The following is a 21,700-nucleotide window of genomic DNA, read 5'->3' on the forward strand; positions in this document are numbered from 1 at the left end:
ATTTGGTGACGAACTGACACAATTTTTGATATTTTACAAAAAAAAAAAAAAAAAAAAAAAGGCAATGTGTCAAAAACCTATTTTGCGTATAAGAGTGTATCACTAGAAACATTTTTGCAAAACATCCCCCAAAATTGATAAAAAATTGGCAGATATGCTTTAAATGTTAAATACAATCAATCAAAATTTAAATCTTCTAAGTTACGAAATAAAAACAAAATAATTGACTGTACATCATACCTGCCAACCTCTAAAGATAAAAATTCAGAAGTTTTCTCCCCCAAATTCAGAAGATTTCTCCAAAATTCAGAAGAACACGAAGAATTAATATCATGCTTTGATATTAAAAAAATAACAATTTATACAAATAAAAAAAAAGAAAATTGTACTTACATTAGTAAATCTCAATTAAGTAGTAACTAAAAAATTTATTAGGAAACATAAAACAAGAACTTAATGTTACACAAAAAAATTATTTCAATGAATTTAGAGTGCATTTTTTGGCTTTAGCCAAAAATTCTTTGGAAAATTTCCTGTCATAACAATTAGTTTCCTCATAACATTTAGCAATTAAAATGTTTTCTAGGGTTTTTGGTGAAATTGAAGAACAAAACATAGTTTTGTTTTTCTTCACAACACTGAAGACTCTTGCACTCAGCATTACTGTGTGGAATTACAAGAATAGCACATAAAACTCTTGCTAGTCTATCATATTTTGGTGTTCCATCAGCTATTTTTATTCTTTTTAAAGTACCAACAAGGACATCAAGTCTATCTTCTCCAGAACTGGCAAAGTCTTCAAACTGTGCAGCAGAAAATTGGTTCTGTAGTTCATCTAAAGCATCATTATGGCATTCATTTTCTTTAATTGTTAACAAAAATGGAAATTTATCAATAAAAAAACGAATCTTTTCAAAAGATGAATTTTCAATTTGTTTCAAATTTGCCACTTTAGCATTTAAAAGAACTTCATTTTGCAAAGGAAACTTCCTTACAATGTACTCACAGGCTGAGGAAAAGTACTTTCTAACACATTGAAAAAATTCTTTTTTCTCATGGTCTTTCAAAGAATTTACAAGTTCCTTGGTTTGATTTCCAATTATAAGATCATTGTCATCCTTTTGATTTGCCAAACTATTATAGGCAACACGAATCAACACACTGTTTTTCACAACGGACGGTTTTACAAACTTAGTATAAAGTTCTTTCAAAAGATCATTAAGAATTTGGATAAGCAGGGGAGATTTTGCCATCTGCCATCGATTGACACTGAAAATGTTGAATTCTGGAGTGCAGCTATCGTTTTACTTTGTGCATCGCAAGCAATTTCGTTCACAATAGAAGATGTTTTCGTGCGAGCACAAGCATATTTCTGAGCAAGCTTGGAGTCGGGAAACATCCGTCTGAAAAGTTGACCGGCGTGATCGGCAGCGCTTAGTGGCACGTTGTGTTCGATGACAAATGCAGTAAACAAACACTCTGCCAAAATGACATCGGCATCCGAATTCGTAGCCGAATTTGAAAAAAAATCATCCACTTTCTTTGACATTGTCGAAGCCGAAGCATTAACTTCATGCTTTTTAGACTTAACAATGCTTCACAATGTCGCTTCTTCCACCATAACTTATTATGAAGTCACACACATACACGTTGCAAAATGCATAGTTATTTCCTTTGAAGGATTCTTTAATTGTTGGAAATTCGGCTTTGTAGGCAGGCCGAAAATATTGAGAATACGGTTTTTTTGAACTCATTTCATAACAAGGACGTATTAAGAAAATTCGTAGCACACGCAAACAAACAAACAAAAAAAAAAAAAAACAAAAAAAAAAAAAATGCTACAATTCATGCTTGCTGCTGAAGCGAACGCGAAAAAAATAATCTGGCGCCCACAAAGAAAAGAGTGAGAGAAACAAGTTCAGCGCATTGGATTGGCTGGTTAAGCGGCGAGTTGGGAGAAACCGCAGGCTACTGGATTCGAAGTAGTCAGTAGTTGGCGGTAAAACACGATGCAATTGGCAAAAATCGCTGAATTCGCGAAAAATTCTAAAATTTCGACAAAAATCACTAAAAATTCTTAAAAAAGGAAAAAAATCGTAAAAAATGGTTTACGATCATAAAATCGTAAAGACAAATGCATTTTCGTAAAAATTACGAAAAATTCGTAAAAGTTGGCAGGTATGCTGTACATGTATATTTCAATCTAACAAAAATTCTTAATCTGAAAATTCAGATTCTGAAAATGAAATGAAAGACACAATAATTAGCCCCCAAACAAATAAGCAACAATTGGCATAGATTTACAATACCACTCATACTAAATAGTTTTCCTCGATATTTATAAAAAAGCACTTAGTGTTTCATCAAAACACATTTTAATGTATTTATGTATCATAACACAATAAATAAGCTTGAATTCCTGAGTAAACTGTAATAAAGTTAATTCATAATTCAATTAAAAATTTGATCAGTGGTTTTTAAACTATTAAAATGAATAATTTTTCGATGAAAAGAAAAAAGACAGAAAGAGGGGAAAAATGAATAAACAATTAAAAAATCAAAAACAAGAATCACCTTTGTGCCTAAATAATTTCCTCTGCCGCTGTAGTCTGGGTTTTCTTGAGATCATAGGATTTAAGAACTTAACCTATTTAAAAGCATCATAGAGTTATAGTTCTCAATCTCTCAAAGTCCAAAATATAAAAGGATAAGCTACTATAAATATGCAGAAAACTTACTTCTGCGAACAGAAGTCCTTGTGGTTCCATATGAAGAGCTATACCATGACGATTGTCATCAATAAATTCTTCTAAACGTAGAAATTTTACAGCACACATAGAACGCCAGTCTCGCCAGTAAACTTGAATTTCCAATTCTCTTGACTAAATGAAATTGAAACTATGCATAAATAAAACTATTCATTTAATGAAGGCTCATTCTTATATAAATGTTATAGAATTTTTTTATGCGAATTCTTAGTTTCTAAATGCATTGCAGACAAATTAAGATTTCAAAAATATATAGTTCTAAAACTGACAACTATCAGAACGATAAGCAACATAGAATACAAAAGTATACATATCACTACTCTGAAAAATTGTCCTTTTCTTTTCCTGGAAAATTATAATCTTCATTTTCAACCACGATTTAGTCATTAGAAGTTCAATATTTAAAACTACAATGAAGATTTCATATTTAAATGTCTGATTTTGTAAACAATTAAAAATATTTCTCCTACGTACTTTTTAGCAGTGCAGTGATCAGCATGTTAGTCCAATCAACTGAAGACCAGTTCAATTCCCAGCAAAAGCATAATGAATTTTTCTATATGCCTTACATTTTAACTTTTCATATTGTTACAGAAGTGTCGTAACTAAAACTGGTGAACAATAACTCATAATCAACTGATTCAGCCAACTATGGATCACCTCACTCCTTGTTGCTTTTTTAAGTGATTGAGAAGGACTTGAGCAATTAAAGACCATTCTGTCCATACACTTTTGTACTCAGTACATGAGTCTGATAATCTGAATATCTAGACTCTATTCCTAGCAAAACACAAACCAGTCCAAAACTCAAAATATATAATACTGCCAAATTAAAAAAAGGGGAAAGGAAACATAAATAATCACAGTTACATCTATAATAATAGACAGAGTTAGTCAGTACGCGAATATGTGTCAATACAGCACAGACAGAGAGACCCAGAGGTATGAAACTTGGTGCAAGTTATCTGAACAATAAAAGCGTGCAATTCAAAGCAATTTTTAGGGGAAGGGGATCTTCCAAATCAAATTTATTTCGAATCTCTAATGCAATTTACCAATTTTTGTTGATTTTTTTAAACCACTGCACAACTGTCTTTTTAAAATTTTAACATTCAAAAACATTAAAAAAACCTAGATATTTTACAAGTTACAAAATTGAGTCTTCCACTCTCCTTTAAACCAAGAATGATTTGGCACCCCCCCCTTAAACAAAGGTATATTATTAGTAATAAATAGATAGTAGCATGTCTGTTGTATTAAATCATTTTAATCTTCAAAAAGCCCTGTTCATTTTTTAGTTCCTTATTTAATTTTATCGTACTGAATCTTAACATTCATATTAAGTACCATTCTTATTATATTTTTTGCAGATTTTATAAAAGCATTATTTTTACATGTTTCTAAATCTCTCAAGATAATTGAAAGGCTTACAGCAAGAAGAGAACAGCTCCACTTTGCTAGATTTTGTATTCATGGGTCTTTTTTGTTTTAAAGAAATCATTCCTTGCATTGGCACAAAAAGCCATTACAGTAGCCATAAAAACTCATTTTTACTAGCACTTTTAATGAGGAAAAAAGTTTAGAAATAAGTTAAAACATAATTTTTTGAAAGTTTTTTAATTTTTCGAAAATTAAAAAAAGTAGAGCTGGGCCCTTCTTGCTGCAAGCCCTTCAATTTTTGTAACATTTCAGCAGTTTAAAATTGAATAAATATAATATAATGAAATATAATATATCATCAATATAATGAAAAAAGATAATTTAAATATCTCATTACTAATGAGATCATCCTACCACTATGGGTTGACAAATTAGTGCAACCACACAAAATAATATGCAAATTTAAAAAAATACTTCATTTGTGTGATAATAAAAATTAACATACATGAATATTTACACCATCAAAAACAGCTTTCTAATTCTTTCACATTATTTAAATGAAAAAAATCTCTCTTCTTTCACAGGGTTCGTACACATTTCTGCACACGGAAATTAAGTACTTTTAAGGACCATTAATGAAAAAAATTAAGGACCTATGAGCAAATGGGAGCTGAATAAATTCAATTAAAAATATTATTCTATGCCTGAATTTCACTTTTGTAATACCATCCTAAAAATAAAATAGATCCCTAAGTAGTATGCATTATTACTAAACATGAATTAACTAACATAATTATTAATAAGTTTGAGAATAAAATACATTTCATGCAGTTTATCACGTAGCATTAAATATTTTACACTTATAATAGTTGGACATATTTAAAAAAGATAAGTGACATATATGTTTTACTAATAGTTAGCTTTATGCTTTTTTATTTATTTATTTATGTCTAATTTTGTCACATAATTGGTCAGTCTAGAGGTTTAGCAAATAGTAGGGAGATTTTATGTCAAATGGCATAGGTTAAAATGAGAAGTGAGATCATAATCAGCATGATTCATAACAAAAGACTGAATGTTGTCCCTCTGTTGCTTGTCTATAGAGAGACTTGCTGATTGGAACAAACCTGAAAGGTCTGATGTAGGTACAGTTGGCAAGTGTTGAAGTTAGTCAAGCTCTGCTTAATCCAGTTAATGTCATAGCTTTGTGTAGAGTTCCAGGGGTTGTAACCCAGTTAATATACTTTAAGGTTCCAATAAGCGCCAGCGGTGATAAGTTGTTTTATATATGTCTCAGCAGTTGCAAAGAATAAGTTTTACTTGATGGTGTTGATGGTTATTTGATGGGTGATGGTTACTTGATGGGTTCTCCACACAAAGGATTTGGCGATTGGATTCCCTAAAAATCCCAGTCGCCGTTTAAAAGAGGGAGTATAAAAGGTATTTCTCCCACCTTCTTGGCGACCCTTCGTGGAGTAGTGGTTTGCACACTGTTAGCGGTATTCCAGAGGTCCGCAGTTCGATTCCCGGCGAAGGCGTTGTTAATTTTTTATCTTTCCTGCTTTCAAAAATACCTAATGTCTCTACAAGCCTTCCCAAACATTTTGGCTAGTTTATATCGATTTTCTTCTCTTTAATTATCAATCATTTCTAACAATAATTAGAAATTTGTCTCAATATACAAAACAATGTTCTCGCTAGTTTCTGTGTGCTTTATCTCCTAACTTTTCAACCTCTCCACAATGTACCTATGAGGTTTACTTGATCTGGTAAAAGTTAAATAGTCCCCCTCCCCAATAGATGTGAAGCAAATTATCACTGTATCTGAAAGTAACTAGAATATCAGACAAAGAACTTAGAACATAAAGGCATGTTCTGATGCTAACAAAGTCAATTACAGCTCACGGTGACGTAATTAAACAAGAACAGTCAAATTCAAACTAAAAATGTGGATTAGTGGTCAAAGATAATACAATTTAATTTTAATTTAATCTGGCTCAGTAACTCTATCATATGAGGAAACAGAAGTGGGAAATTATAGTAAAGGCTGAAATGATAAACAATTGGGTAATTTACATACTAATAACTGCACATATCTTTGAAGAATGATCTTCTTTATGTATTCGGTTGCTTTCTTCAACGTGTTTCCTTTTAATTTTAGAATTTTTGGATTTAATTAAGGATTTCTATTATTCTAAAAAACACTAAATGCATTTGGAATGTACAGTAAAAGTGGCTAATTTAATTTTTTAGTAATATGAACATTCAGAAGAAATATGAAATATATATGGTAAAGGCCGGTTACAGAGCAGGTGTGGCAGAAATTTTAGAATTTAGTGACACACAGAACAACAAAATCTAGAAATGGCAAAACTTTTAGAATTTAGAGCAGGCAATGGAAGCAGAATTTAGATAGGCACTAGGCAGCAGAATTTAGGATACACAGAGATTGCATCAGGTGGGAAAATGCATAGCACCAGCTCTGTGTACAATACATTTAGACACATTAGATGAATCTTTTAAATTGTAAGTTTTCAATTTCTTTATTAATAAAAAAATCTCTTTCTATAATGCCTGCCCAAGTGATAAGATTAGAAGCATTTTTGATATTTTCCATACTTTTTGTCTAGTGAAAAGTAGAGAAAATAAAGGGAAGATAAATATGTTAAGAAAAAAGATTCTAGTATCAGGAGTAAAACATTCAAATATTATGTTTCCATTGTTCTTGCAGATGTTCTCCAAAAGTAAGAAATTCATCGCAAACTTTCTGTAAAATGCATCCATTACATGTTGATATGTTGATACCATGGAGACATTTTTCATTTTGTCACATATTTCTCGAACCTTCTAGAATCGTGGGTCTATAAACCTTGCCTTCAAATCCTTCTAAACTTTCCATGCTGCAATGTCAAAAATACTAAAGAAAAATTATCCCAACCAATTCTGTAACAGCAAAAAGCCAGAAATATTTTGAAAAAAAGGGGGGAAGGAAAAAAGTGTAAAATTAATTTTATAGAGAAAACTGATGCATATTCTCAGAATTTTGAATAATCTGAGACAATTACATGGGAAAAACGCTTACTATGAAAAAATTAAAAAGAAGACATTTTAATTAATTACATAGCTAATTTTGCTTTTACTAAGAGCTGTTTCATAAATTATTCTTTACAGCTATATACCTTGTTTGTTTTTCAGATTTAAAATATTGTATAATAAGTTGCCAAAATGAAACTATAATATGACAGGGAAAAATAAAAATGTTTTATTTTAATGTTATTTTTTAAATATAATTCTAATATATTACCATTATTTTAATGAAATTTATCAATGTTATGATGTTTTAAAAAAATCGCAGAAAAATTCTCAGATCTCGGAATTAAAAATTTTCTATAGAAACTTACCTTAAAATCGCCAAAATGTTGACAAGTTGTCAAATTTAAAATCATTCAATAGAAGAATTCACAACCCAAAAGCGAAAAGTTGTTTAAGAGCTCTTTATTAGAAAAAATGAATTTTGAAATGCTTATGTTTCACTTCTTGCTTAGAAACTCGAGTATCCCATCATTTATGTTAGAAATAGAAACAAATTATAACCCATGAACCAATTCAAAAGATAACCATATACATCAGTGAATTGCCAAAAATATTCCTCCAAAATGCTAATTCACACTCAAAATGGGAGTCGTAAAAACAGAGAGAAATTTCAGATGATTAAAATTAAGGACCTTCTACTGATTTTGGCCAAAATTAAGGACTTTTAATTACCGTACGAACCCTGTTTCAGTTACTTGAAGGGTATAGATATTACTTTGATCAATTATACTATCAATCAAGGAACTGGCAGCACTTTTATATCCAGCTTATTCTGTTAAGCACTGCATTTTTGCCAATGATTAAAATAGTTTTATATTATATTGTGTGACATTTCAGGTTTTGCAAATGGCAGCAACTATATGCTTTCATAAGATGCTGCCAAATGTAGAAAGTAATTCAACTTCAGAATATTATGACACAAAATATCATAATAATAAAGTATTTTTTAAAATACCATTACTGAAATCTTTTATTATGCATTTTGGCTTTTTTCTGCTGGCTATACTTACTTATGTAGGTTAAGAGCATGTTAGCAAACCATCAAACACAAAAGTACCATGAGTCCAAAGGATGACACCCTACAGAACATGTTTATTTCCCATAATATTTAGAAGAAAGAGGGATAAACAAGGAATGAAAAAGAAAAGAAGAAATATATTCTCATTATTGGTGTACGTATAATTTCTAAACAACAAAAGATAAAACTCTCTTGTTTAAGTAAACTGAATAAACATAATAGAATGTTTGCAGAATTAGAATTGTTTAGTCTGAGTTTAATAACAAGTATTTTTATTAAGATGACATGAACAACAAGAAATGTAATTTAAGAAGAATGGTAATATTTTCCAGATTTTAATATAAAGAAAGTATTTATATGAAAGTAATTAAATACCTACAAACAAGAAAAATATTAAAATTTTATTCAGATCGCAAAAATCCATATTTTTATATATGAACTACATATAATGCAGCCACATGCACAGATTGTAATCACGTTTTTTCCACACATCTTGCAGTAAATCTAAGTCAAGCTGTCTTCAATACATTATTATCACATTGGCGACTCTTAAGGTAGCATGGCACATTCCTTGATGTAAGCTCCAAATAGAAAAGAAATATACAAATACTACCTCAGATGCAATCTAAATAGGAAATCTGCAGATTTTTGTGAGCAAAACTTGGATATTGTTCTTATTCATAGATATTGACTGGTTTCCCTATCATTAGTGTCATCATTATTGATGACATTTATGTCAAATGGAGAAATCACTAAGTTAGCTATGGACAGATGAAATAGCAAAATATTACAGATCTGTCAAATAATTTTATTCTCTTTGAAATATCCTATATAGAAGTGCTATATTTTCTAATATATATCTTCCTTGAAAAATAACCAATCAAGTGAAGAAAACGACTGTTAATAACTCATAAATATTTTTAACTCATGAAAATTCCAAGCCTACACTTCACCACCAACCCTCCCCCCCCAATCAAAAAATAATACTATGGTTAATAGGGACTAAAACTAGAATCTAGTTTTTTATTTATTTATTTATTCCCCCCCCCCTATTCAAAGATTCACACTTTTTTTCTGAATTGTACTTTTCATAGGTCTATGGTAATACATACCTAGAATGATTAAGGCTTATAGATCTGTCAAATAATTTTATTTTCTTAAATATCCTATATAATATATATAGGATTTCTTAAATAGCCTACATATTTATCTAAAATATCCTATATAGAAGTGCTAAATTCTCTAATACACATCTCCCTTGAAAAATAACCAATAAATTGAAAATTTTTGGTAAACACTTTAAGGATAACTGAATCGCCCATCATCATTTATAATATAAAATGATTCCAAGAGAGCTCTTAAAAGTGCTCATGAAAATAAATAAAAATTCTTCTGATTAACCACATGTAATGCAGCATATAAATTGATGGACTCTCTTAATACCCTAATGATACCTTGGCAACTGTCACCTTACCTTCTTAACATCACCATGAATATGACAATGATGATAGACACTGGAATATGTTTAATTCTTTTGCAAGGAATGGACAATTAAAAATATGTTATTGCCTAATCCATCGGAAGTTGCTCAAAAATGAAACAGTTTATGTCATATGAAATATTACCCCAGTATTCTTTTGGTATAATTTCTAATTATGTATAATTTCTGTTACATGCAATGCCTACATTAAGCTGCTCAAAAAAAATTCTGAGAATTTAAAAGCCAGATGGAATCACTGTACGTGGGAACTGTAACATCTTTGCATTGTTACACTACTAAATAAATATTCAGTGAGAAATGAAAAGGTTCTCATGCTTAAAAAATCCTCACTCAGGAATGCCTTAGGTTTTGTAAGCTTGAAAAAACAAAATGCTTGATGTTTGACCAAAATTCTAAAATTTCTTTACAGACTTAAAATGTTGTTACACTACCAAAAAGATTAAATGCATATAAATGTAACAAACATAATTTAAAACAATCATGTAAACACCATTTTCAATTATATTAAAAATACGGATTAGCTTGCAAATTAGCTTGCACTTATAATATCAAAAACAGATATATGGAGTAATAAGAGCAAAAGTTAGGCCAAAAATGAAGCTTAGCTGGCAGATTACGGTAGTTTTTAATTTGATTACAAAGAAGTATTGGGCCTTACAAGGCTCATTATTTCTGAAGCCAATGGAAAATTGATAAAAGGTCTATTTAACAAATATAGAATTTTACCAGGAAGTTGCTGCCTTTAAATAACCAGTGTTCACATTGATGTAATGCAGACACTCTACAGTATACAAATTTTTCTTCTATGACAATGCCACAGACTCAGGAGAAATGCAGTAAATTCTTGTGATATGCAATGAGCATGAAAAAGGTTGTGAGCACTTAAGGAAGGCGAATATAAAATAAATATTTGCTAATTAATTAAACAAACAGAAATCTATTAATTTCTAAAATGATTTCAGACTATCTAAAACAAATTTATTGCTTAAATAAGATTACTCATTATTGGTAAATAGAATAAATTTATTTTAAAACATTAATCATAGTATCAAATATGGAAGGGAAAAAAAAACATTTGATGATGAAACCAAATGCATACTATGAAACCATTTTTACCAATGTATGGAACAATAATTAGCAAATTTAGTTATTATAATTTTATTTAGTTTGGTGAAGATACATATTAATGATCACCACAAACTGCAATATTCAGTGGTGAATTGGAACAATCAGCATAAAGCATTCCAGGGTGAGTTTTTAATTGCTCTTAACCAAGCTATCTTTAATCAAGGAGATTTCTATTTCATTTCTGATCAATGTCCTGTATCCTTATAGAAGTATTTTCCAAAAATAATAGTGTTAATTTTTAAAAATATATTAGTTATTTTGAGCCATTCCATATAGACAAGAAAAAAAGTATTACAAGAATTCTATTTATTACCAAATTATTACTACTGCAACATCATGAAATAATTTCTAGCCAGATAAAATGTTACAGAGAAGTATATTTACCCTGTCAAGCTCAATACTAAACCGTTGATCCCATGCTTGCTGACTACATTGTTTCCATGTTGTTTGAGCAACTGTGACATTATCAAGCTTCAGGACTGCCATTATCTCATCTATATAGAAAGAGAGGAATAATTAAGTCTTAATTTACAAACTTAGTTTAAGCACGACATAAATATATATCAAAGTAGCAATAATGAATAGAAATGATAGCATTCTTAAACTATTTCTTAACATAAAACAGATGATTAAATTAAAATATTACTCTCTTTATACAAATTGCATTCTCTTTCTAAATTTTATAAACAATAATTGGTCAGACAGTTTTCAGAACATTATGCTTTGTTTTTTGATTTTATGTTAAGTTTGATAAGATAATTTTCAGAATATTAAATGAAAAACCCTGGTTCTTCATTTAAGGCTACATTCTTTAAATTGAGTAGCTTCAGTTTCATTCAACAGTAAGGAAAACAAAAAAATTTACTAGTGCCCTTCAAGTTTAAAGAATCATAGAAATTATATATCAATTTCTTCCAAATTTTGTACAGAATAAACTACAATATATCAGGATTTCTAAAAGAAGGGCTCAGTACAATAAGAAATTAAACCATGGTTTGAAGGAATGAATGCAGAAGTCAATCCATAGAAATAAGAATAAAATCTTATCTTGACTATTCTTATCTTGACCACCTGCATTTGAAGACTAGGTCTCCTCCCTCCCCAGTTTCCATTTAAGTGAGAGAGAATATAAGTAATTTTCCTCTTTCTTACTGCAAAGCCTTTATGATGTAAGTGCTTTATGATGCCCAGCCAGCTGACAGTCTGAAGATTTGAAGTTTGAGCTAAAGTACTGCTGATATTTCCTGTTTCCTGCTATAAAATAGCTAATAAAGTCTTGCGTGCTTCAATGACAGAAATCCAGAAGACAGATATTTAAGTATGTACCACACATAAAGCTACAATATTATATTTTGTAAACTTTGCAAGAAATATCAATGGAAAAATTATAAACTGCATTTTTTTTTTTTAAAATGCTGAACATTAAGATAAAATTTTCTCTTCAGAAGACCATATTTATTTTTTGAATGAAAATTTTGCTATATTAAATTTATTAGCTCAATAAAAATTTTATTAGATACTATCATAAGGTATTAAACTATTTAAATATTATTTTACTTTCTAAAGACAGCTTATTAATGATAGAAATTTTAAATTTATCCATTCTGAATAACGCAACTTATCAGTATCACCAGTTTATAAACTCTGATCTACACAGAAGTTGCTCAATTAGTAGTTACAGTAATTTCAGATATAAACTGAAATATTATCAGTTTTTTTAAATCTTTTACCAAGAGGTAACAATTCGTTTCATAGTTTCTCTTGAATGGTATGTGCGTTAGCCTAGGACAATTCTAGGTCTCCATTACCTACCTACACATCAAGATTTGTGAAAAATATTATGACATAATTACATTTATGACCATTCAGTTTTCAGTCCAAATAAAAACTGTTGTAAATAAACATTTAAATAGTTTCAGTGAAATTTTCAAGATGATTGAGCCTTTACTTGAATTCCCAGATAAGTAATTACTCTCTCTTCTCTTCATAGTAGGAAAACAGCACCTTTCTTTCAGTGACATTTTTAAATTCATGCACATCTCATATAAAAGATGCAGCATTTGCATGAAATGAAAGAGTATGACTTCTGACTTTTATTATTGATAAAGAAGACCATGTTTAATTACAAACTGGCCCAGAACTGTATGACTATCATAAAGGCACTCTGATCGAGTCATAAATTTAATAAAATACACATAAGACAGCATTTCCAAGATTTGATTTTTATTATGCACCTTTTTACAACATGCACCTTTTTACATTTTATAAAAACAACATGCAATTCCATATTCAGGTATTAGCTGGTACCCAATGATACACTGCCAGTAATATCATTAAAGATTCCTTTCTTGCAGCATAGTAACAATCCTGAAAGCTGTTCTGGGTTCTTCAGGAAAGCTTTTTTTTTTTTTTTTTCTTATTTATTTATTTTAAAGAAAGATTACTTTTATTATTATTATTATTCACTTATTTATCCTCTAACTAAGGGAAAGCGAGGATAGCTTCTTCTATGTTTAAACATCAAATTTTGAATAATTAGAAGAAGTACAAACAATGCAACAATTTTTGTTAACCTTTTTCTCCTGATAAGTTCTCAAAATATTTCATATTGATTTTTATTGCATTTTCATCATGCATATATTAGATTCGCACAGAAATAAAGTATTCTTTATGAGTATGTGGTATTTTGAAAAAATATTAAATAATGATCCAATTTTCATGTACAGAAACTGAATATGACAGCATATATACAATGCAAATGCAATAATTAACACTTGTCGAAAAAGTATTAAAATAAAGAACACATAATACAGTCAAAAGTCGTTAATCCAGACTCATCGGGACTTCGGCGATTCCGGATTATAGATCATTAGTTTAAATCTGGTAAGATGGCATGCAGAAATTATAAAATTAAAAATATGAAACCATAATTTATGAAATAAAGAACAATTATGATCTAAAGGGTATCAAAATTTACAAAAAAAAAAAAAAAAAAAAAAGGCTTAATATTTATTTGTTTACTTTATTAAACATTTCTTTCAACGCGCACATGCATAAAGCATACATTACGCATAGTCAAAATTAGAAAATTGCAACCAGAAAACTATTTGATGTGTATTCGTGATATTTATAATGAATTTGATTTAAATAATATAAAGGACATAGTACATCGAGATGAAATACTACATTTAGTAATGAACTATAAGCCGAATAAAATAAAAACATCTGCCCTGAAGATATGGATAGTGCTGACAGATCAACTTCCAGTTCATTGTGTGCCGCTACGTTCCCCTCCTCCGTAAAACAGCGTAAATTGATAAACAGATTTCGGAATGGTTAGAAAAACAAAAGATATGCCTTTATCCATTTTTTACAGCGATTCCACTTTTGGTTTAATAGACTTCAAAACATACTTTCACTTTGTAGATCCTTTACATATTAGTAAATATATATCGGAAATTCTATTTGACATAATCGAAAGTCCAAGCTTACTTTTATAAAATTGCTCTAACAGTCTGCAAAAAATAATAAGCCGGATTCAATTCAAAGGTTAAAGAACAACGTAATCTGCAACACTAACTGAATTAGATAATTTTAGCTTAGCTTATACCGTCCGTTATATATTGAACGCGCATGCGTACTCGCATATTCGCAGCTGTAAAGATCTTACGCGCATACGTCAATGCGACGCATGCGCAGAAAGTTTGTAGCTTTGAGGTCCGGATTATGGGTATCCGAATTAACGACTTTTGACTGTATATGATTCTAATAAATAGGAATTCCTTCTTCACTTGCCTTTTTATTTAGCAGAGTTCACATGTATTTAGAAATAACTTGCAGAAGATAACATTTTACTGATGCAATTTCGAAAGTGATTACCACACATGGAATTTAAAAAAAAAAAAAAAATTAATTAAACCATTAATGCAGAAAATATATTTTTTTGACAAAAAATTCCAACAGATTGTTGACAATGTTTTGGTGGCTAAAACCTACGTTTCCTTAGGTTTCATATGTCAGTCATACATTTCATACATTTTAGAAGACATATAAAATGTTATACATACTAGATGTTTCCTCTTTAATGCTATATGACTTAGATGAGCCTCTTCCAGTCAGTCCCTTTCCAGTAGCCCGTACAAAACTACGTAAATCAGCAGGGCTAGATATATGAGGGCCTTGTTCTCTGCGAGGTAAACGACCAGGAACATCTTCTAGTAAATCTTGACAACCCATAAGTCTAAAATTTAAATATAAAACCTTAAGTTTAAAAACACTACAGTCAAACTTTTAAAGTTACAAGAACTATATATATATATAAAGCTATGAGAACTATATTTATATATATTCAATTTTTTAATCATACATGTTTTAAAAACTTAATACATACAGACTGCATCTGAGAAGTCTCTAATACATACATCTATATTATCTACAACTAGATAGATAATATACTTACATCTACATTGTCTACAATTTTAAAGTATTTAAATAGAATTTACTTATTTTATCACAGTAAATGATGTAATTATTTTACACATATTTATACTTTACTACCTAAGACATAACGTAACATGAATGCAAAAATGAAATATGAAGCATAAGAATGGTAAAAAAGGCACAGTATATGACAAACTTATCTATATATTCTATATCTAAATATTGGAAATAACTTAAAAAGGAAATAAAGATGTAAAATATCTACATATGGAAGTAAATGCAGACCTCTAGAACAACTACTCAAGTTAACTCATTACATTAAACTATGAAGGCTCATTTCATTACAATAAAATATAAAGGCTTATTGACAGCACTAAGGGGCTTTCTAGATATACTGTACATAAAGAAATTTAAATAACAGCAAAATCATTAAAAACAAATTTCTGTTTTGTCCCAAAAAAAGGCTAAGTAGAAATAGGTGTATAATAATTACCAATAATCACAGTATTAAATACATTCGAACCTTATTACATATCAATCTGATTAGCTGCAGTAAAAAATAAAAAATTACAGATTGTTATATTTAAATTTTTTAAAGGGCCCAATAAATTCAAATTTATCACTTTAAACGTAATTGAATATTAGTTTGGAATCTGATTAAGCAATGCACTAATTTTAAGCATTATTCACAGTGCTTTTTACAATGTTATGCATTATAAGACATTTAATAATTCAATTATTTAAATAATTTTAACATTACCTAACTTGTTGTAACCCAAAATGCAACATTCATTCTCTAGCATAGATTTGGATTTTTTTTAAAAAAGGATTTCTTATGCCAAATATTATGAATTTCTAGCTAGTACATAATGTCTGGCATTATATATATATATTGTTGCATTTATGATGCAAATGCTTATGAATATCCACAATTATATACACCATAAATTACATCAGTAATATATTATTAAAAAAATGGGAAAATTCTTAAGAAGCATTATACTGCTTTTTAATCATTTAACTTTCAATTCACTTTTATAAACTGAAAGATATATTAAGGATCTTTCACAATCTTGATAATAATTATGAAAACTGAAAGTATGGCAAGGAAGATTTAACTTTTTAACTCATGAACAAGCTTTGTTCGCATTTGAGGTATAAGTCATAAATGAGCTCAGCTCAATTAAGCATTTTCTGCTTAATGGGACACAAACATATATGCAAGTTAAACTGGCCTCATTCTTAAAAATGATTCACTGATTTCCAAACAACATCTGAATACTAATTCACAAAAACTAACTGAATTTAGTGAATATATATGGCATTACAGGCACTCCTCAATAATAAAACAAGCTACTATTTTTTTCTCCACTAAATGGCTATCCATTTCCAATTTAATTCATTCATTATGAAGGGCCAAATATGTCAATCATTTAGTCACCCAAAACTGTTGCCCAAGATGCATCAAAAGGAGGTGACCATTATTACACTGAGAAGACAGAAGACACAGAAATAACTGCTGTTTGTGCAGGGTTCAAACATACAACTTGGAAACTAGCAATCAACCTCTGATAAGCACTCGGACAATCGAAGGTGCATTTAAGACCACATCCATTTTTTTTTCACTTCCCTTATTTTGAGGATGATTTTGTGGCTGCAAATAAAAAACACTGGCTTTGCTGTGGAAAATCATGAAAATTCCCATGCAGCCAGCTTATTCACCAGAATTTGCACCTTTAAATGGTCAAGTCAAACAACTACTATTCAATGAATTTACTACTCTGCTGCTAGTAAGCCAAATACAGACGATGATTTAAGCAACAGTTTCTACTGCTGTTAATAAAACTACCACATTCTTTCTAGCTCCAATGAAAGAAAAGCATGCTTAAAAATGAAGTATGTAGATCTCATTAAAAAAATCCACCAATATTTCAGTGTCACCGAAAAATGAATCTCATTTATGAAAGTAGCAACAGGAAAAGTAGAAGCTATTTTCATTTACTGCTGCCATGAGCAAAGCCTGAAGATTTTGATAACCGCTAACAGATTAATGATCTTGCATTTCAAAATTGGCAGTTTCAAAATTGTTAGGAATATTACTGTTGCATTAACATAATGTATTCAACATGTGAAAAATTAGAAGATTAGATAAGCCATTTTTAACAATTAATAACAATATAATAAAATGAGAATAAAAATATAAATTAAGTCACTTGAATGGAAGAAGTCCTAATTTAAAGGTATTATATTTTTTCCTAACACACCTGACTTCTAGCTTGCCAGTCACAGTAGCAGGTTTTGATAAGGAAGTACTACAAGAAGGTATAGGAGTTTCTCTTGTTCCATGAGGATGAATTGTGGACGGGTACAACACCGGACTTGTTGCTTGACTGCTTTCCAATTCATTTTTCAGAATTTCCAACTTAGGAGACTCCGGTGGAAGTTCAAGTTTTCTAATTTCCATGGATCGCCGTATAAGATCTAATTTTTGGCTAGATTCAGATAGATTCATTTGAGCCTGAAAAATGACCAAATCTAGCTCATGAAAAGTACCCAAAATTTTCAATAAATAATTTACATAATCAAAAATATGTACACAAATACTAAATAAAAAATAAATGTAAAAAAAAAAAAAAATACCTCCTGTAAGGCTTTCCTATCTGTTAATTTTGAGCTCTGTAAAAGACGGATAACATTTTTTGCCCCTTCTACAACAGCACATTCTACTTTTAGTCTGTGCCGCAGTTCTTCTATTCTCAATTCTAAAGGTGACATTATCTCAGGCAATTTAGCTATAAACATGTAATAGAAAGAAAATTTAATTTTAGCTTATTGTAGAATTATGTGTCATGCTTTTCACAAAATCTGAGGGAGGGAAAAAATACAATTTGCATTAAAATAACAAAACCAACTTGAGCATAATATAAATGCTTCATTCGCACTTTGTTAACACAAAGCACAATTATCTATATCTTGAGTTACAAATCTCACTATCAGAGATCTATACAATGTGAAAATTAGTAAGATGTCATATAACACATTTGAAATATTAATAAAGCTTCCATCAACATATTTTCCACCAAAATATATTAATATAAATACATTACATAGTCATAACATTATGACCACTTGTAAAGCTGCAGATAGTAATTAATAATGACAGACCAGTCCATATAATTTTTCAGTTTATTATCGCACTAACAAAAGAACATTTATTTTTCTCTATATACAAACTCAACAATAAATATTTAGAATTCTAGAAATGTGGGGAGATTTTCCTGCTACAAAACAGGACATTACGTCCACTTCATCTAACCGTCATAGAAGTAAAATTAATGAATGAATTAAATATATTTTTAAATCTGTTTAGAATTCTGTCTACAACTGCCATTTTATTTTTGTTAAACATTACAGTCATTATTTTGTAAGTCTTATCACATAAATGATAAAATCATTTGATATTGTTCAATTCAATTTTAGCTTAATGTCTACACTATAAACTGAAATGTGCATACAGTAATCAAACACCACTTTCCTAATACCAAGTTACTCCACCTCTGGCATACAAAACTGCTACACCCCTTGTTACGTCATTAGTTATACCTACGCACCACAGCCCTAGTGGCCTTTTTTTGATTTTATTTATTTTTTGTATATAATTAGGAAAGAAAAATTCATTAGCGGAATACAGTTCATAAAAAAGTGGTCCGTTAAGCCGGAGATCAGTGCCTATTCAAAGCGGCAAAAATACAACGGATAAATTAGCACAACTAAAATCGCCAAAGAGGCGTGATAAAAAGCAAAATTACAAAACTCGAGAAGTTCGTGAATAACTTCAAGAAATCTGAAGGAAGTTCAGTTGAATTAGAAGTAAAATTACAGAATGTCAAGGAACTAAAAGTTGGCATGACTCACCTTTCCAACGACTACTGCAGCATTGATGAAAAGCTAGATATTGATGAAAGCTTAAAAAGTATGGAAGAGCTGGACTCATCACTGGATAACGTGAAGGTAAGAATTAAATACCTTCTTTCAACGATTAAATTAAATAATGTTTTAAAAGTTAAAGATGGTGGTATAACAGTTCACAATCAAAGTAACACTTTCTGTAATGTAAAATTACCTGTGAATTCCACTGGCAATATTTATGGGAAATTATGAAGATTTTAGTAGCTAAACAGTAGTTTATTTCTTTAACTGGCGATAATAATAAACTAAGCGATTTACAAAAGCTGCATTATTTAAGGGCTGCCCTACGAGGAGAAGCAAAACAAACAGAAACAGATCGAGACAGTTATAATTCACTTCTTAAAGCTCGTTTTGAAAATAAAAGAGCAATTGCTGATTCTCACATGCAAAATATATTAAATCATGAAAAAATTGACAATGAATCTCCCAGGGAATTACGCTATTTATTGGATAATATAAAACGTAATTTGTGCACGTTAAAGGTTTTGGAATTTGAACAAAGTAACTTATTTGATGCTATATTAATGAATATACTACTTCGAAAAATCAATAAGGAAATGCATAAACAAATCGAGTTGACATTAAAAACAAAAGAAAAGAAGTACCCACTTTAGAAGAATTCTTAAGTCTTCTGGAAAAAGAACATTAGTATTAGAAAGTTTGTATAACAATACTAATCAGAAACCATTACTGCATAAAAATATTATTTCAGATCAAGGGAATATAAAACCTAAGAGTTTAATTGTAAGTGCATCCAGAAAAATTATGAAACCCTGTATCCTCTGGAACGTCGAACATTCTTTACACAAATCTTCTAAATTCCTTAATACGAGTGTCTCAAAACGTAATCAAATAATTCAAGAATCGAAGTTATGCAAGATATATTTTAAAATGCATAAAGTTTTAAAAGTCAAACTTCACAAGTAGAATCTGTAAACATTCCGATCAAAATAGTTTAATTCATGTTGATTCAAAACCAGAAGTTTCTCAGATTGTTCCTAATAAGCAATCGGCACCGAAAAGAAAAGATTAGATTCCGAATCTACCTCAATGGCACAGCAGTCTGCAGAAGTGTTAGGTGCCATATTAACCAACAAAGATAAACGAACAAACTGGATTGCTGTGTACAGTATCATTATTTATTGAAACCACATGTTGGAAAAAAGTAAAATTAAAAGGAATATTGGACTCCGGAAGCAGCTGCAATGTATTAAAAACTGAAGCCGCTGATGCTCTGGAACTGAATAAGCAAAAAATAAATACAACCATAATGGGAATAAGCGGACATGAATATTTTGTGAAAAACAAAACAACTGCAAAAATCTCAAATGAAGATGGTGATTGGCGTAGGACTTTATCCTTTTTGATTTTACCTCATATTACGGGACTTACACCTACAAATAAAATTGATATTTCTAAAATAGATTTCCCAAAGGAAACTAAACTAGCAGATCCTACCTTTCATATACCTAGCAAAATTCATGTATTATTGGAATGTGAATTATTTTTTGAATTGTTAAAAGCAGAAAGATTCAGGTCCTTTGATGGTTCCCTGTTGTTACAAAATAGTGTGTTTGATTATTTAATAACAGGTTCGATATAAAATTCAAATTCTTATAATTTTTCTGGGTTAATTTCAGAAGATGATAATTTAGATAAGTCTGTCAAACAATTCTTCAAGTTAGAATCCTTTCCTGGTGATCACGCTAAAAATGTAAGTGACAAAACCTTTGAAAAGCAATACTGTGAGAAAGTTTCATTTTTACACACAAGAGATTTGAAAATGGAAGATATATTGTAAGGTTACCAGTAATTGAAGATGAACTACCAACGTTGGGAGCGTCAAAGGAAATAGCAGAAAGGCGATCAAACTTACTTTGAAAAAAATTAGATAAAAATAAAACCATGGCAACATTATGTATGGCATTTATGGATGAATATCTGTCCCTTGATCACATGGAAAGAGATGATGAGTGTTCTAATATAGAATAATATTATATCCCCCAACCATGCCCTTTTTTTGTCCTGAGAGTACAACAACCCCCCTCCACGTTGTCTTCGATGCGTCTTCTAAAACAAGTAATGTGGTTTCACTCAATTCTATATTGTTAAATAGAGGAACTCTACAACAAGAGTTATTTTCTACGGTAGCCATATTTCACACTCATAGGTATGCATTTAGTGCAGACATCAAGAAAATGAACGAGGGAAATTTCCTCAGGCATCGAAAGTACTAACCAACATCAATATGTTGATGACATTTTATCTGGATCTAATTGCTTAGAAAAAGCAAAGAACTTGCAGATTGAGTTAAAAAAACTCTTAGCTGCAGGAGCTACATAAATGGGTTTTGAATAATCCAGAGTTGTTAAATGACAGTAAAACCGAATACATATTCTCATC

At 30.0% G+C, this 21,700-nt stretch overlaps 1 protein-coding gene across 2 annotated transcripts in view; it reads right to left on the bottom strand.

Moving 5' to 3' along the window:
* Positions 1-21,700, bottom strand: part of Pkn (serine/threonine-protein kinase N) — a 157,002-nt gene that overhangs the window by 73,764 nt on the left and 61,538 nt on the right. For both annotated transcript variants that reach the window (XM_035377398.2, XM_035377399.2), the window contains exons 5-10: positions 17,969-18,120; positions 17,593-17,846; positions 14,956-15,128; positions 11,273-11,382; positions 2,739-2,882; positions 2,575-2,647 (exon numbers count right to left, since the gene is read on the bottom strand). In XM_035377398.2, the coding sequence (XP_035233289.1) occupies positions 2,575-2,647; positions 2,739-2,882; positions 11,273-11,382; positions 14,956-15,128; positions 17,593-17,846; positions 17,969-18,120 (906 nt within the window). The remainder of the gene's footprint in view (positions 1-2,574; positions 2,648-2,738; positions 2,883-11,272; positions 11,383-14,955; positions 15,129-17,592; positions 17,847-17,968; positions 18,121-21,700) is intronic.

Source organism: Stegodyphus dumicola, chromosome 4 (assembly GCF_044657685.1).
Source record: "Stegodyphus dumicola isolate Sdum_Otavi_A_Nest chromosome 4, ASM4465768v1".
Taxonomy (NCBI): Eukaryota; Metazoa; Arthropoda; class Arachnida; order Araneae; family Eresidae; genus Stegodyphus; species Stegodyphus dumicola.